Raw genomic sequence first — 16,917 nt, 5'->3', positions numbered from 1 at the left:
CTTGTATGTGAACAAGCCAAAAAAATAAAGCCACCAATCCCTCATCTCGTACGGCTATATATATATATATATGACAGCCCGAAATTCCACATCATTATGTATCCAGTTAGGCCCCAACACATCACGATGAATGCTTCCACAAGCAACCGGGTTGACATGTTATTGTAAGAACAGACCAAATTTATTAAATTGGTGTTTTGATAATATGTAATGTCTGCTTTTTCAGATTTGGCCAATTTCAGAACTTACCCTAAATCATATTCGAGCACTGCAATGTAGACCTTAATTGGTTTTCTCAAATAAGGCAAAATAACATTTGATTATATGATAACGCATTATAACATTGTAATATAAGTTTTTTCATATTTGGCCAATTTTAGAATTTATCCTAAATTACATTAGAGCTCCACAATGTAAACCTAATTTTGAGCCTTTAATTGATTTTTTAATAATATTTGATTATATGATAATATATTTAGATAAAGTTAGATACACATAATTTTAGTGATCATATTATATCCTTTTTTTAATTAGTTTGTTGCGTTTCAGTAATCATGCATTATACCACTCTCACTCGGGGAGCCGATATAGACCATTTGATTTCTGAGGAGGAAAAGTAGGTGGTAGAGAAAAATATTCGTCATCTTCGTTAAGTGGATAGAAATAGAAGGTTTCAGGATGTTGCCTGCCAACAATTCTCCAAATTCAACCCTAATTAATCATTTTTTTTACTATATGATTCTATTCTCTACACTATAACATTTACATACAAAGACCACATTGAAGATCATTAAGATATTTAAAGTTTATAATAAGTTAGCTTGTGCTACTGGTACAGGCTCATCTCTGAAAGAATTTAGAAAAATTAATGCACTTAGGCTAGCTATGCCGTACATTAAAAAGACAACGAAGATATATTAAAGCATATAATAATAATAATAATAATCCAAGGCGAAGTGGCAAATTGTTTCAATTTTGGGTATGAGTGATGTTGTCTGCTAACCCCACTAACCAAGTTTTCGAACTACTAAAGAAGGAAAGCCAAATTTGATCAAACTGAAAGAAATCTCGGTCTTAATGAAAGTTTAATCGCCTCAATGGGAAAATGGTTAACTTTCTTTGATTGGAAGAGCTGTTTGACACTGAAATAAACAAAACTCGTAGAAAATTTGATTCCATTCATGTCCTAGTATGATTTTATTGTAAAAGAAAACCGATTGTGACGTTGTGTAACTTAATAGTCCAAGTAAATATAAAAGATCAACAAAGAAATAAGTTTTATTTGATACTGATGTCAAATCATGATCAATTCATATATAGTTATATTCTTATAGCAAAGCAATTCATTTTGGGGTTTATCTGTTCAAGCAATCCGGTCACCTAATTTTATTCGATAAATTATGAAGAATCTTACGATGATAAACAAAGCAGGTGGCGGTTTCAAATCACAACAGGCATTCCTTATCTGCATGCACTTGCTAGTGCTTCTATTAAACTACTTGCTATTCTCACAGGTTATATATGCAAGAAGTCCCATAAAGAATTCGATTTGAACCAATCTGATTTACTGTCACTGACGTATTTTTTTGTTTATAGCATTCTAAATACAATTATGCTGCAAAAAGCTTTAAATCTTTAAAGCAATTTCGGGGTATATCTGTCCAAACTTATGTTCTTGTATAATATGGGGAAAACACAGCTGATTACAAGCACGCTACTTTATGTATCAGACCGAACTGACGCCAAACTGGAGTATTCTACAAGTTTTATTGCATGTTTTGAAGTTTTTACGTGTTGACCCCAAGGGGAAACGGACAAAATGAGAGACTGTGAATCATTTACCTGATATATTTTTATTTCAATGAGTCCAACCCCTGAGTAGCTGCCGAATTTTTCTATTGGCCCTGCTGACTGCTCAGTGGAGGCTTTGATTCATCACATGAATTTTCTTGGGAACTTAAAGAAGTTCGTGCGTTAGTTGTTACTATTAGAAACTACTGCCAAATGACTTTTAGCCAGTTTTCTGATATTACAATTGACCACTTGTACATTAATAATAATAACTCCAAGAAAGAAACGAAAAGACTCCCAATTTTCTGATATTACAAAGAAAATATACAAATATATACAGAAAATGCATGCATCCGAATTCCACTGTGAAACGTTGAAACCCCCTTTTCATTGAATTTTTTCTGTTTCCAGTACATTCAAGCCTACATTTTTGAGTATATCACTACATAAATTTGAAATCGATAATTAAATATGAGCAATTTGCGCTCTCTAAATTCAAATAAATACCAAATCAAGTAGTACCGGGATACTATTGGCTTCTGACTCAATATCACGATATTAAGACTTCCAATTGTGTATCATAACATATATGTTTACAAAACTGTCTCCATCCCTCGTTATATGAGCATGAAGAATTTAGAACAGTGAAACCCCACCTGTAGCCACAAGGCCCACGGTGGTGTGGCTGAACATAAATAGAGCCAAGGATGCCAGTGAAACTTGCCATTACCTGAAGCATAACGTTTAATAAATACAGTCTGAGAAAGATTAAACTGATTTTGTTTGGGTGTTGCGTAGAGGACTACGATTACAAAACCTTGATAGCAACGGAATCTTGACAATGTAACCTCTGTCTCTCTTCATCACCTAACTCAATTCAATGCTTTTCAAGTAAAAAATCGTCATCACCTAACTCAATTCAATGCTTTCCCAAATAACAACAACGACCATTTATGGTGCTTATTAGAAGCTGTCACCCATCAAAGAATCTCATTGATTTCAGTTCCCTCTAGCCTTACTGGAAATACTTTTTATATTTACTCACTCTTCGCATAATTACGCATAAAAATGACACAACTTTATTCGTGAAAATCAGTTAAATTAGCAGTGGAAAGTTGTAATGAATTTTAAAGGTAAAGTTTAAAGCAAGCGCTTTGGTCCTACTACTGTCGGTTCTCTCATATTGGTATGAATGATGCCAAAGGCAAAACGATTAGATTAAGAAATTTATCATTGATTATTCATCTTTAATAAAGTAAGAAGGGAAAGAAAGATTAAAAAAACAGAAGCAAAGTAATGACTTCTCTTTTCCATTGCGTACGGTTCGTAACAAAATCACTGCAATTGTAGGCAACGTTTTGTCGTCATCAACACTTCATCTTCATCACCATTCACCAACCCAACCAAAACCTAACACATCTAAGTCTAGCATTAAAAGGAAACAAAACAACCTAGAAGACTCTAAATATACAAAGACGAAAAGTCATTAATTAGACAAAGATAAGGTGTTCGTTGATGATAAGCATTAGGGCTACTTGCCATTTGGCCCCTAAGGATTTGAATTAAACTCTAAAACACCCAACATGATGATTGTGATGAAGGGACTTTTCCCTATCGATCATGCCTTGAACGTACCTAAACTCTTCAACATGACAAGGGATGGTGATTGTTCCCTTCTGATCAAATCCATACTCTTCTTCAGCTTCTTTCAACAGCTGCATGAACAATGGATGATTAAAATATATGACTGGCACTACAAACCTCTGTTGTTCTTCTCCTTGCCCAACCTTGATTGCTAAACACCCTTTTGGAATATCTCTGATTACTTGTTTCTTCCCGTGATGATGTGGCAGGTGTAGATGAAACCCTCTTACACTCTTCTCCCCGCTACCCATTTCTTTGCACTAGCTTTTAAGAGAATCAAGAAACCAATACAAAACACAAACCCTAATCTCTTTTTTTCTTGGTTTGAAGATGAGATTTCAAAAGAAAGTAAAAGAAAAAGGCCAAGGGTCTGCTGTTATGACTTGCTTGAAAAGGGTAAGAGAAGAGTATCTGAGAGACCTTGGCACATTATTCATGGTAGATATAAACACCAAATATAAAAAACACATTCCAACCGGAAAAAAGAGAAGATATGGAGGAACTGAGAGCACAATAAGAGGCTTTATAAAGTGTATCAGTAGGATTCCTTATTTACTACGCATGCTGGGATTTGAGACGTTGGATTAAAGTGAAGTGAGATGATGATGATATGAGGGCAGAAAATAATGATGTTATTGCAGTTGTTAGGAAATAAGCAAGACACGTGGACGGCGAGTGAAGTGAGGGAGGACACGTGGATGATGGTGGGGCAATTCTCTACTGATGATTAGGACCGGCCAAATATGCTTCTACTTTTTTGGCCGAAGGACTTGATTCCATCCAAAGTTTGTCATCTTTTCAAGCTTCTTCTTCAACTTTAAAATCTCAAACACTTGTTTAAGAATGATTAAAGGTCGTAAAATTCTAACCTTTAAAATTTAATTTTTTTTTATTTAAATTTTAAAAAATAATATATTTTTTTAAATTTAATTTTTAATTTCAGACACTAAATCTGACGTCATTACTAATAACAAAGAATTATTGACATATCATCATACTTTGATAATCTCTTTCTTCTTTTCTAAAACTGTAATTATTTATAAATAGGTATTTAAAATTTTTAAAATTAAAAAAGAAGAACGTGAAAAAATAGTATACTTGAGGTGGAATAAGTCCTTTGGCCACTTTTTTTAGACTCGCTCATTTTTGTACTTGCAAATCTCAAAACGCAACTCCTGTATGAATTATATTCTTTCTCCAATTTCTACAGCGACACCTTACCCTATTCAAATTTTATTACTAATAATTTCAATTGGTAATTAAATCACCAATAATATCTTATTATTAAATATTATTTTCAAATTAATCTTTAATTATCAAGATATTTCTTTTTTAAACAACCAGATTATGTTTATTATATATTACTTTAATAGATATTATCTTTTTATTTTTTTATTTTGTCTTTATAACCTGTCTTTAAAATATCAAAGTGATATAAATAATTTACTATAATTTAAAGTAACTATCTAGAGTAAAGTTAAAAATTAAGATAATTAAATCGAGATATTAAGTGAAATATGAATTAGTTTTAAGAGAAATTGAAAATTATCAGACTCCATGAACTTTCAATATTAAGAAAGTTAAAAAAAAAAAAAAAAAAAAGGAAACAGGTCATTTTACTGCCGTTGATATTTTCTATCGCTAATGACTAAAAACAAGGGAATCCAGTAGCTTAAAGCCTTAAATCATAAATGGCGGGTCCTTTGACCAATTATATGGCTCCAAACACTGTGACGGTGTAAAATCGAAGGTAGAATGACAAATATGTCCTTTTTCCTAGCTTTAATTAGTGTTCACCTGGGACCCCGAATCTGGCTGGCTAGATATGGTGGTGGATTTCATTGTACATGGACCATCGCAGATATGTAGATCGATTTCATGTTACTGCTCTGCTGAGCTGGCTGGCATATTATATGATTTTAATGTTAATAGAGATGATTTTTGGTAATTAATATTTGTCATTGAATCCATGTTTTGAAAATAATAATTATAGGGAAATTAGAAAATTTTAAATTAAAAATAAAATAATTAATTTATAATGCTGATTAATTAGACTATAATACAGAAAGTTTGAATAGGTTTATGTGGGATGCCAAGTTGCCTACAACTTCAAGTCAAGTGCTTGACCACTCTGTTTTTACCCAACAAAATAATAGTTTTGGAGCATAAAAGAAAGTGGGTATGTGGCCAACAACATGAACATCTTAACAGGGAATCCCAAAACGAATGGAGAACTGTAACAAGTAATTTATGGTGACATCAGTGGAATATTTTCAAGGATACCTAGTAGTCAATAATTTTGAAATTTGAATGGAAGCCTCATTGGCATTCAGCCTAGGGAAACAAGTCATCAACAAGCAGCCACTTCGCCCTTCAATCACCTTCACCCACTTAGGTCTGTACTTTAAATATTTTATTCTGTATTCAAAAGATGATTATGGGACATACATGGAAAGTCAAAGAAGTGGGGAATTGAAAACAATCCAAAGTGGAGGACTGCCTGTATCTTTTTCAACAAAGCAAAACTTTTCATTTATGAAATCCTATTCTCTCTTACTTTTTGCTTTTTTTATTTTTATTGGCTTGGAAAATTTTTCAATCTTAAAAAATCACATTTTTCTCTTCAAACATAAGTTTTTTTTTTTTCACCTCTTCGATTACTACTTCAATATTTAAAAACTATTGAATCCACCTTAAACCATTGCTGTCAAAGTCCTTTAACCTCTCATTTAACTATGAGGTTAAAGGAAACTATTACTTTTCAAAACTAAAATGAAAAAATAAAAGTAAATTTTAGTTTTTTAAATATTATTATTAGAATGATGATTTTATTCTTACATTTAATTAAAAAATTTAACAAAACTTAACTCATAAATGAGATTTTATGTTTTTGAAAATTGATGAATGAAAGTTTGGATTTACATCGACCCTTGGGTGGAAACAAGTCATTTACCCTATTATAAATTTATAATAACAGCCAACATGCTCATGGGTTTACCCTCATTGCATACGGCCCGATAGATGCCTAAACTTTTGAAAAACTTTTAAAGTCGGTCACCCCAAGCTGGTTCAACATGTTGGAGTTAAAAAAAATGTTGGGCCAGAGGAGGAAGAAAGCATCTACGATCAGAAGGTACGTTGATAAAGTAGAAAAAACAAAATTTTTCACTCTTTTTTAGGCTCTGACGCTTCTTTACATGAGCTATTAAATGGGTCTATATGAGCTATTAAATCGGTTTACAGTTTAGGTTTTCAAAGTCTTCAATGAAGGGAATAGCTAGGATGGGTTTGAACATGAGTGAATGTTTAGATCTTATTTGTACATGTGTCCTTCAGATTTGTACATTTTGTTATTATAGTATTTGCTGAAAAAGTTTTAAAAAAATGCTAGTTCTTAATCCCCTTCTTGATGTTATTTAAGTAAACTATATCAAGCAAGTTTGTTGGGTTCTGTTTTGGTACAGAAACTTGGTTTGGGCTCATAAAGCCCACTATTATTTTGACCATACTTGACTCCGGAGTGTGTGAATCACCAAGACCTCCATGGTTAACTGCTAAAATTTGTGTACAATGGAAGCGATGATTTTTGTCATCACTGATAACAGACAATGCAACATAGGGATGCCATTGAAAATAACTAACAGGGATAAACCAAAAGGCTGATTCTATGTTGTGCTACTAAGGCAGTTAATGTGGTGGGATCCAACCTGACAAGGTCAAATTCTGACGTCCCCATCTTCGTCTTCACGATATTGTACAAGTATTTATGAACCTACATTGCAAGCAACCCCCCCATGAAAATTCGAAAAGCTAGACTAGGCTTAAGATATCTTGGTCAAGTTGAACACACTACACAGTACACAAACCAATCATTCAAAGAAAGTAGTGACGACCGTAAAGTTTTTTGTAAGGGAAATTCGTAGTCATAGAAATGGCCGAAAGACTTCACACTCTCTTGTAAAACAATGTACCAAAAGCAGCATAGCAATCCTCGAAAATCAACGACTAAAGCAAAGCAACAAGGGTTTTACTTTATGTTAGGTAAGGTCAAAAAGATGCAATTTCCCAAAAGCCATTCCTTTATCTTAGGTAAGAAGATAAACATCCATTTAATTCAACACATTGGTAATGGTTTCATTACTCTTAAGGGAGCAGAATTTACATATTTGTGGTAAGTTGATTTTCAAATACAGGAAAGAGAACCTGACACTTGCTTCCTAGATTCCAAACCAAGCATTTTTATATTAAGAAATTTCTCTTGCTCATGGCCTTTGTAAATTACATAAAGGGCTCATCTTTCTGCTGACGTTTTAGCAAGTGCTGTACATGTGAGACATAAATCAGAGAAAACAGTAGCCGTGAAGGCCTAATGCTACCGGGATAAGTGTTGCCCAGCTATAAAGGGCTAGAAAACTCTTCCATGGTTCCACCCTTACCAAGAAACAATTTTGTGTGGCTTTGTATCCCTCGTATCCTCTGTTATTAATCACATAAATCGTAGGAAAAGTCACTTAATATTCACAACAATTTTGGCACCTGGGTTTTAATCATTAGTTCCCTGAAATGCATTAATTAATGAAGCACTGGCATAGGAAATAGAACTTCAAATGACAGTTTACTCGTTTAAGCACATGTATTTTATTATTTTATCTTCAAAATCTTTACTAACCATAACTGGTTAATAAATTTCAATAACCTTTTCTTTCAAGAATTTATGGCTATCTATTGCTCATGAAGATATGTATTTCTAGCTCTTTTATAAGCAAAATGAAAACCATTCAATCACCTGCATATGGATTATATCTAGAAATGCTTCAACTCAATATCCTTTGTCCAATAACCCTGAAACAAAGAGATTTGGTGAAACCAAGGAAGAAGGAAAGGACATTTTATGGAACAACTGACATGAAATGCATCGTATAATAAATTTTTGAATAATGATATATGGATGAAAGGAAATTAGGGTTTTGAGATAGGAGATGACAAAGCTGAGGCCAGTGGTCAATCCCCAGACTCACCCACCACCATACCCATACCACTACCACTACCATCACGGATTTAATAGTCTCCTTGCAGGAGCTGTCATTTTCTTGTGCTTAACTTCAAATGCTATGCACAATTTACAGCAATAAATAAATTAATTAATTGACTTAAAAAAAAAGTTTTTCATTCAGTTCATAGAAAAGCCATGGAAACAAATAAACGAACCAGGTTCTTACCTGATAGATGAGTGTTATGGAGTAAGCACCATTAAGAAATATGCTGAGAAATCTTCAACAAATAAACAAAAATTAAAATTTTATTAAAAATATCTAACTAAGTGTGTAACTTCAATCTCCAATTTCCTGATTGAGATAAAATAAAATAAAAAACCTATGGATATGTATGATTATATCTGTAAAACGGGATTTTCCAACTAAGATAGAAAGGATAACATTTTCTTGCATTTATATGAAAAACAAGCTTTATGCTTTGACAAAAGATTGTTCAGAGAGTAGAGGCAATTGCTGTAACATGAAACCCTAAGAGAAAGAGAAAAAGAAAAAGAAGGGAATGTTAACAAAGTTAAAAAGCCAGATCTAAAAATAGCAGAAACAGACAGATCAGATCCTGGAGTCTGTCGTGATAAAAATCGTCCCTAATCATGAATCAAAAAGGATTTAGACTGACAAAAACACATCATAACCTTATCAGAGAAAAATAGAAAAGAGTAATGATGAAACTTTTGATGAAACAAATTGTCAAATATTTAATCATTACACCAATCAACACAAAACTTAATCTTAATTACTTCAGAATCTAAACCCAATAATTTTGAACAACTGTTGTGTTACCCAGAACTCAAAACGCTGAAAAAAGAAGAAATAACATAACAAACCTGTACATACAATGATGAATGAATCTGGAAGCAACGATTGGGGGGAATGAAGCCTGGTCCGACGACTCTACAAATGATCAATTAGATAATTGATTTAAAAAAAAAAAGAAAACAGATCTATATGGATCGTATGAAGAGTCCTCGAGCCAGACAACATTCCCCTCAAAAGAAAAAGCTCCCCATGAAATAAAACCTTGAATGCTTCTGCTAGCATAAAAGGGGTTTCATGTGTGTTTTCAATTCCCCAAGAGTCCCGGCTACCTTCAAGGGGGATGAAAGGGAAGGCAGAGAAAGAAATGAGGGGGTTTTGGATTTTGTAAGATGAAATGATGATGATGAAGAGAATGATAGGGTAAGGGGGTTATAAGAAGAGTAAAAGGAGCGAGAAGGCTACTTCAAAAAAGACAAAACATTGGTGCAGACTCGACCCTACCAGCTTGTTTCTCAGTTCCAGAAATGACCACGACCCCATGCACACGCAGCTTCTCTGTGTATGTACCATGTTATCAAATTATACATTAATGTAATGTATGTATGCATTAAAAAATTTCACTCAAATTTCCACCGTTGGATTCATCAGATCCTAATTTTGATGTTAACACATGGTACATGTATTCAAATCTCGTCCATTAGATTTTGAGAATGATGGTGCCTTGATATGAACATCCATTATGGACCGTCGGATTACAAAGACTGTACTGTAGTACTATGGTAAACAATCACAAAAAGAAAGCAATTTAAATTTTGTAATGATGTAAAAATAATTGAATGAAAAAGGAATCAAAGTAAAGGAGGCCTAGGAGTGAGTCAGAGGAGTAGTTGAGTCATTGAGCTGCCCGATAATAGAAAAGCCATTAATGTATGCACTTTTTTAAGCTTCATAATATATTCTAATTTTAAAATTTTGAAATAAGATTATAATAAATTATTTTAATTATTTTTGTTTTTTAATGAAAAAGGACCCTCGTCTGGCGCGTCACTTTTAGAGGAGACGAGGAATTCGAGGCGATGACCGACAAATGGAGTCAGCAGGGGTCCACGCTTTTCTTTTCACCCTATTCCAATTCCTCGCCGACCATTTGCCTTGGTCAAAATTACTACTACGTTTTCATTTTGTCTAAATCAAATTTGAAGTGTGAATGATCGCTTTCAAAGTTGTGAGAGAATACTATGAATTTAGATGAGATGGAATATAATTAGAAGAAAAACAGTTTGAAATACCAGATTGACTGATTTGATGTGTTATTTAGGGACTTTTGAGATTATAATGTGATATATAAATAATATATAATTAAATATTATTTTATTTTTAATTTAAAATTATTTAATTTTATATATATATATATATATATATATATATATATATATATATATATTCAAAATATATATATATATATATATATACATGTACATTTACTAGGCGCATGAAATATTTGGGAAAGTAGAAACAATCTTCAACTCCAAGTTGTCGAGAAAGAGACTTGGGACAGCTATAATCAGTCTGTCCAGGTAGCTCCATTCCATACTATATATTAATGGATTCATCGAATTGTTTATTTCCTTTGTCTTTCGTTTTCAGGTGGGCAATTTTTCTCTTTCATTTTCCCTTAATTTGCTGAAAATTTGGGACCATACTGATGCAGGTTTCATATGTACAATTTTGTTAATTAAATTTGTATATAGGACACTGGTGCAGGAAATTGAGCTTTTAGTCAAAAAAACAAAAAATTAACAGTGGTGCAGCTTATGACTGCCGTAGGCCAGTAATCAAACCAGGTGCCCATTTAATTTAAAATTGAAACAGACAATGACAGTGTGATTGCAGAAATGCCCCATTGTTGTTTCTTGTCAATACATCGCAACTTCAATTTCAAGTCTAGTGACTAATTAAGCATTATTAATAATGGTTGGTTATAACAAACCAAGGCAAAATGAAAAATGAAAAAGATACAAGAGAATCGGCGGAAATAGTGCAAGTTAGAATCCATAAAACAGAGATGGAGACGGGGAGATGGTGTGTTGTTTTTATATGCAAGTTAACCGGGGTGCCCGGAAGATATGCTGCAAAGTGTTGCAATCTAACCTACCATTCTCTCCCTTCATTTCTCTTCACTGTACATCATAGTGACAAACGGACAGGACGATACTGGCTCCAGATTTCAACGCTATAAAAGTTTTTGAAACTTGTGTCTGTAGATAGAAACAACACGTAAATGTCAAATCTTGCATCTCAAACCCAGGTTGTCCATTTCTTAATATAAATTTCAAAATACAGTACAGTGTATTAATTTTCTCTCTGGACTAGATAGAACGGCTTTAATTTTCCTCCGAGACCACTTGGATGCATACATACACACACTGTTCTCTACTCCATATGCATGGTCACGTGCTCTCTTCTCTTTCTTGAAGGAAAAAAAAAAAAAAGGAAGAAAGAAAGAGGGTGATTGGAAAGCAAGAAAAGGTTTAGAAAAGTTTTGAGCTAGCTTTTTGCCACTCAAGTCAATTTTATGTCTGCATCGAGAAAGAAAGATCACTCAATGCTCTGTAAAGCAAAACAAATCGTACAAATTTAAAGAAAAGCTTACGTGGGTTGTGTTGTTCTGGAGTAGTAGAGAAAAACATTTCACAGACAACCCCATCATTTCATAATCTTTATTAGATTTAATTTAATTAAAATCAACTTGAAATTCAAATTAAACATAGCAAGTAGAATTGTGTATAGGGTGTAGCATTGTAATTAGTGAAAGTGGTAGTAAGTACAATAGGTTCTCTTTGTTTGTTTGTTCAAAGTGAATCCTGGTCATCCCGTTACTGTTAACTGTTAATTAACAACTCTCTGTGGATGTATTCAAACTTCAAACAAGGCGCACAGATTGGCACGCTTTTAAATTCAAGTGATCAAATCCTATAATTGGCAAATTATATATTCGGACAATCTTATCTTGGCTCTCACGGGTGATCAAACCCTAATTTTTTTGTATTATGGTTATTTTACAGCCAAGCAGCTTTTAACACTATCCTACATTTTTTTTTTTTTTGGCTATTTTAAAGAGGAAACGTGCTGGGAGATAGGTGAAGGCTAATATTTCCATGGCAGTTTCCTGGTATAGGAGTAGACAGTAATTTTGCGCGTCTCAAGGTTAAATTTTTGCCGGAGATGGATACTTCTAAGTGGCTGCACTCTTGGTGTGTCGTTTCGCTAGAGACCTACTCATATAGCTTTCTATTTTCTTCACCCTTTCATGGTGAACTTTCCTCAAAACTTTAACATCGATCACATCCAACAACCCTCATGCGTCAACTGAACATCTTTAACACACTCCCAAAGCAAAAAGAGGGTTTAGGGTTTAGGATAACCCTGATATTGGGAATGTGAGAATCACTGTACATCAAAGTTAATTAGGTATTCGTATCAACGCTAAAATACATAAACTATGTACACACAATAAAAAACGTATATATAGACAAAAACTTTAACGTGATTTGACGCAACATAATCCCACTTCTAGGTTAAAGAGAAATCGATGGCTGCAAGTAAGAACATTATAGCGTCAATTGAATTAGATAAATTTTACTTTTCTACTTCATTGAAGCTGTGGTAAAAGTTTTTGCATACCCACGTAAATTTTTTTGCGCTCAAGTCTCAAACCATATATTATAACTTACATTTAACCGTCCTTACTTTATGTTAATTTTAAGCCCCGTTAAATTATAAAATTGGTTTTGTAAAAATTCAGCTCCAAGGAGGACTACTGGAATTCTTACTGTTAAATTTGAGTTCAAATGTGTGACCTTCGGCACTAGAAAAGAGAGAGGAGATTGAAACCTGAGAAAACGTTTTGAGTTGGGCCAGGCTCGAATTTTCCCAGATTTAGGCTCAGCCTATTGTATGAGCCCTAAATGCAGGCTTAGTCAGACCCAACAGGCCTAGTAGATTTCTGTAACTTTGTGCAGAACACTGACAGGAACATTCTCCGGCCCACAAACATATTAAAATTTGCAATAAATAAATGATATTAATGATTAATACTGCATTAAATGATATTTATTTCCATTGTAAAGAAGATAATTAAAAAAATGATAAAGATCACTTCAAATTCTACGATCGGGGATGTTTTAGCCTCCTTGGAAACCTTGAATTCAAATCCACTAAATTCCATGAATGTGACAAGCACATTCAGAATGTATAATCCGACAGGGTCAACCTCATTCCAATAACATTTGGCCATCTCGCCGTCTCCTATTCTTGTATCGCTAATGTGGCATACTTAAGTCATAAATTTGATGTTCCCTTTACTTGCCACTCTCTGACTCAACATTGGTCTATTCCTCCAAACTTACCCAGACGCAAAAAATGCTCATCCCTAATCATAACTTCGCCTAATACAAATAAAATTTCAAGTCAATATCAATAGATTCAACACATATCACTTTAATGTTCTTCTTTTATTTTTAATACTAATTCTCGTAATTCTTTCTCATAACACAACAGGATAAATATGGAACTAAATATTTGTGCTTTAGATAAGATTAAAAAGAATTGCAGAAGACGGAGCGAGGGCTGCAAAACCACGTGGCGAAAAGATGGAGATTGCCAAAAAGCACAGTAAGACGGAAGGCTTGTCCCACCAGACGAAGACTATAAATAAGCTACGATATTGATCAAATCGACGACACGTGTCTAAATAAAAAAAGAAAAATCTTTGTTCTAAGATTCAAGCATCTCTCGATTCGTCATGAAGCTATGAAAAAACAGACAAAGTAAGGGAAATTACTGAGTTTCGACAAAATCTAGGTGTCGCTAGGAGATTGGATGAGGTGTGATGGGTGATGGATACATGTGGCCTTGCAAATAATTTTATTAATTGAAAATGATTTTTTTAATCGTTTTCCCGCACAGAAACAAAGTTTGGTACGTCGAGTGTGAAAGCGACTGAACCTAACCAGTCTCATGGCTCAAGCCTATTTTATTCAGTCAGAGGTTTAGCCAAGAAGGCCGAGCAAGCATAGAATTCAGCGTTATCATTTTTCCAGGCTTGTCAAAAGTGACTGTGATTTACCATCCTCTGATCCTAATTGGTGCACATAAATTCCACTCTATTTTCTGCCTTAAAAAATGTATTTACGATTTTGAAATTAACTTTTGAAAATTAAATTAAATGCCCAAACATAATGGGTTTTAAACATAAGAATAAAATTATATTATAATTTTATATAAAAATAATAATATATTAATATATTAGTAAATAATTAAAAATAAAATAACATATAATCATATAATGAGATTTATTGTTTATGTATAAAATTATACACAATAATTATTCACATAATATTATTGTTAACCAAAAATACTCATTTTTTCAACAAAAAGCAATTCTAATAAATGTAAATTGACGTATTTCCCTCATATATGAACAAAACCATTACAACTACCCAAACCATTTTTTCTATGAAATCATTGTCTAATTTTTGAAAAACTCTGTGGTTCCCATGAAGTGACGCAACCGCTACATGACTTAGCTTTTTTCGTGTGATTTTTATTGTTTTATGATGATGAAAATGACAAAGAAGATTAGTACATTGTCCCTCGTTATGTTTGAATCATATTGGTGTTAAGATTTTACTGATTAGATAAATATTTTGATCATTATTAGTTAGGGTTTTAGTTTTGAATAATTGATTTTATGGATAAATTCTTTCATGTTTTAGATGAATTGGTTGAAGGTTTTTATGTTAGAATATGTGTAGATTTGTTTGCTATTGAAATGGGAGTCATAAAATGCAACTTTGGTTAGAAAATTAAGCCATAGGGGGTCGACACTCCACCTCATGATTCCACTAGGAGGATAGTTTTCCCCTGAGGTGGAGTGTCGACTTGGGTTATCTCAAGGGACATCATGGAATTGAGGGGGGATTGTGTTTGCTTAAAAAATATCAATTTATGAGAACTTGTGAGCGGGGAAAATTGTGATTTTTAAACAATGACATCTTGTGGGACCTCATGGGGGGGGATGAAATTTTGATTTTTATAAACAGTATCAACCTATGAAATCATGAGTTAATGAGACAAATTGATATTTTTTTCATTATAAGTTTTTTTCATATACAAATTTCGAATTTTAGGTTTATTTTTTCATTCTTAGGTTTTTAGACGTGTAGTTTTCAAATTTCAGATATTTTTTTTCAATTATTTCATTTTAAGGTATTTTAATATGTAAATTTCGAATTTCATATATGTTTTTCCATTATAGGGTTTTAAGACATGTAATTTTAAAATTTTATGTCCCCTTTTTCCAATTATTTTATATTAATGTATTTCGACATATAGATTTTGAATTTTAAATTTTTTTTTTCAATTATAGGGTTTTTAGACATGCAATTTTCAAATTTTAAGTTCATTTTTTTCAATTATTTCATAGTAAAGTAGTTCAATATGTAGATTTTGAATTTCAAATTTGTTTTTTTTTATTATAAGGTTTTAGACTTGTAATTTTCAAATTTCAGGTCTTTTTTTTAATTATTTTATATTAAAGTATGTTGATATGTAAATTTCAAATTTTATGTCCATATTTATGAAATTATTATCAAATTTTGTCGTGATAATAAATTTTTTATAGGAAGATTCACCAAAAAAAAAAATGTGAGGACCTGAGGGGGGTATTGAGATTCAAGCGACACTTTCAAACAGAGGTAACATTGTGTCTGCAATGAAATCCTGTATCCAAGATCAAATCCACATTAACAAAGGAGCAATTAAGGTTGTTCGACCGAATATGTTTTGAACACTTTTTGTAACTCTTAGACATGAGATTTAATAGAGTGTTGGTATACTCTTTCATATTAAGACAAGATTTAAGGGGTGATATGAGAAATGAATTATTGTTCCTGGTTAATGGAGTTGACAGAAGGTTCAACCCTGTATATTTTGACAAAGTTCATTTAACACTCTCATGTTTTGTCTAATATCAAAATATTTTTATATTTTTCTAACATTTAATAGTTAAAACATACAAACTTAAATAAACAGATAAATTAAGATTTTGGTTAAATTTTGCATAAATATTTTGTTATCGCAAACCGATTTTCTTCTAATCAAACTCAAAAATACAAACTTTTTTCTTTCAAATGAACTCACAATATCGAAAATTGAGTGAAACTGAAAATTTGAATGGCGTGAAAAATACATTAAGGATGAGAGTTTATACATAAAACATGAAAGATATTTTTGGTATTTTAAAAAATAGTTGAACATTTTCCCTTAAATGGATTGACTTTTAGATATTTTCGCTTTAGTTAATTAAATTTGGACATTTTTCTTAAAACCCATTGTACATATAGTGTCAGGCTGCCGACACTATATGGCTTACGACAAGTTTAGGCTGGCTGAAATTTATGACAATGACGATGATGACAATGGAGGTTTTATAATTTTAAATTGGAGGAATATAAAATTAAATTTGGTTTCATATAGTTACGTGCATACTACATTAAAACCACGTCACGCAAGCTACCAAGAAACGGCTTGGACCACATGAACAGACTTCTTGCTATGGCTAGGGCTGCCTTTTTATCATAGAATTTATCAAGCAAAAAACATAAAATTA

The 16,917-nt window shown here is 32.6% G+C and overlaps 1 protein-coding gene and 1 long non-coding RNA gene across 3 annotated transcripts; both read right to left on the bottom strand.

Moving 5' to 3' along the window:
- Positions 1-3,065: 3,065 nt before the first annotated feature.
- On the bottom strand, positions 3,066-3,999 carry LOC123222998 (auxin-responsive protein SAUR32-like). The gene has a single exon (XM_044646041.1). The coding sequence runs from the start codon at positions 3,684-3,686 to the stop codon at positions 3,354-3,356; it is 333 nt and encodes a 110-aa protein (XP_044501976.1). The 5' UTR covers positions 3,687-3,999; the 3' UTR covers positions 3,066-3,353.
- Positions 4,000-7,441: 3,442 nt separating this feature from the next.
- On the bottom strand, positions 7,442-9,777 carry LOC123222957. Of its 2 annotated transcripts, XR_006503733.1 has the most exons (3): positions 9,314-9,744; positions 8,222-8,277; positions 7,544-7,911 (listed from the first exon to the last, which is right to left on the bottom strand). It is a non-coding gene; the product is annotated as an uncharacterized LOC123222957 (long non-coding RNA). The 2 variants fall into 2 exon arrangements; XR_006503734.1 differs by having other exon boundaries at positions 7,442-8,706; positions 9,314-9,777.
- Between the last annotated feature and the right edge of the window lie 7,140 nt (positions 9,778-16,917).

This window comes from Mangifera indica, chromosome 8 (genome assembly GCF_011075055.1).
Source record: "Mangifera indica cultivar Alphonso chromosome 8, CATAS_Mindica_2.1, whole genome shotgun sequence".
In the NCBI taxonomy this organism is placed as follows: Eukaryota; Viridiplantae; Streptophyta; class Magnoliopsida; order Sapindales; family Anacardiaceae; genus Mangifera; species Mangifera indica.
This window is presented reverse-complemented; position numbering and strand designations above follow the sequence as displayed.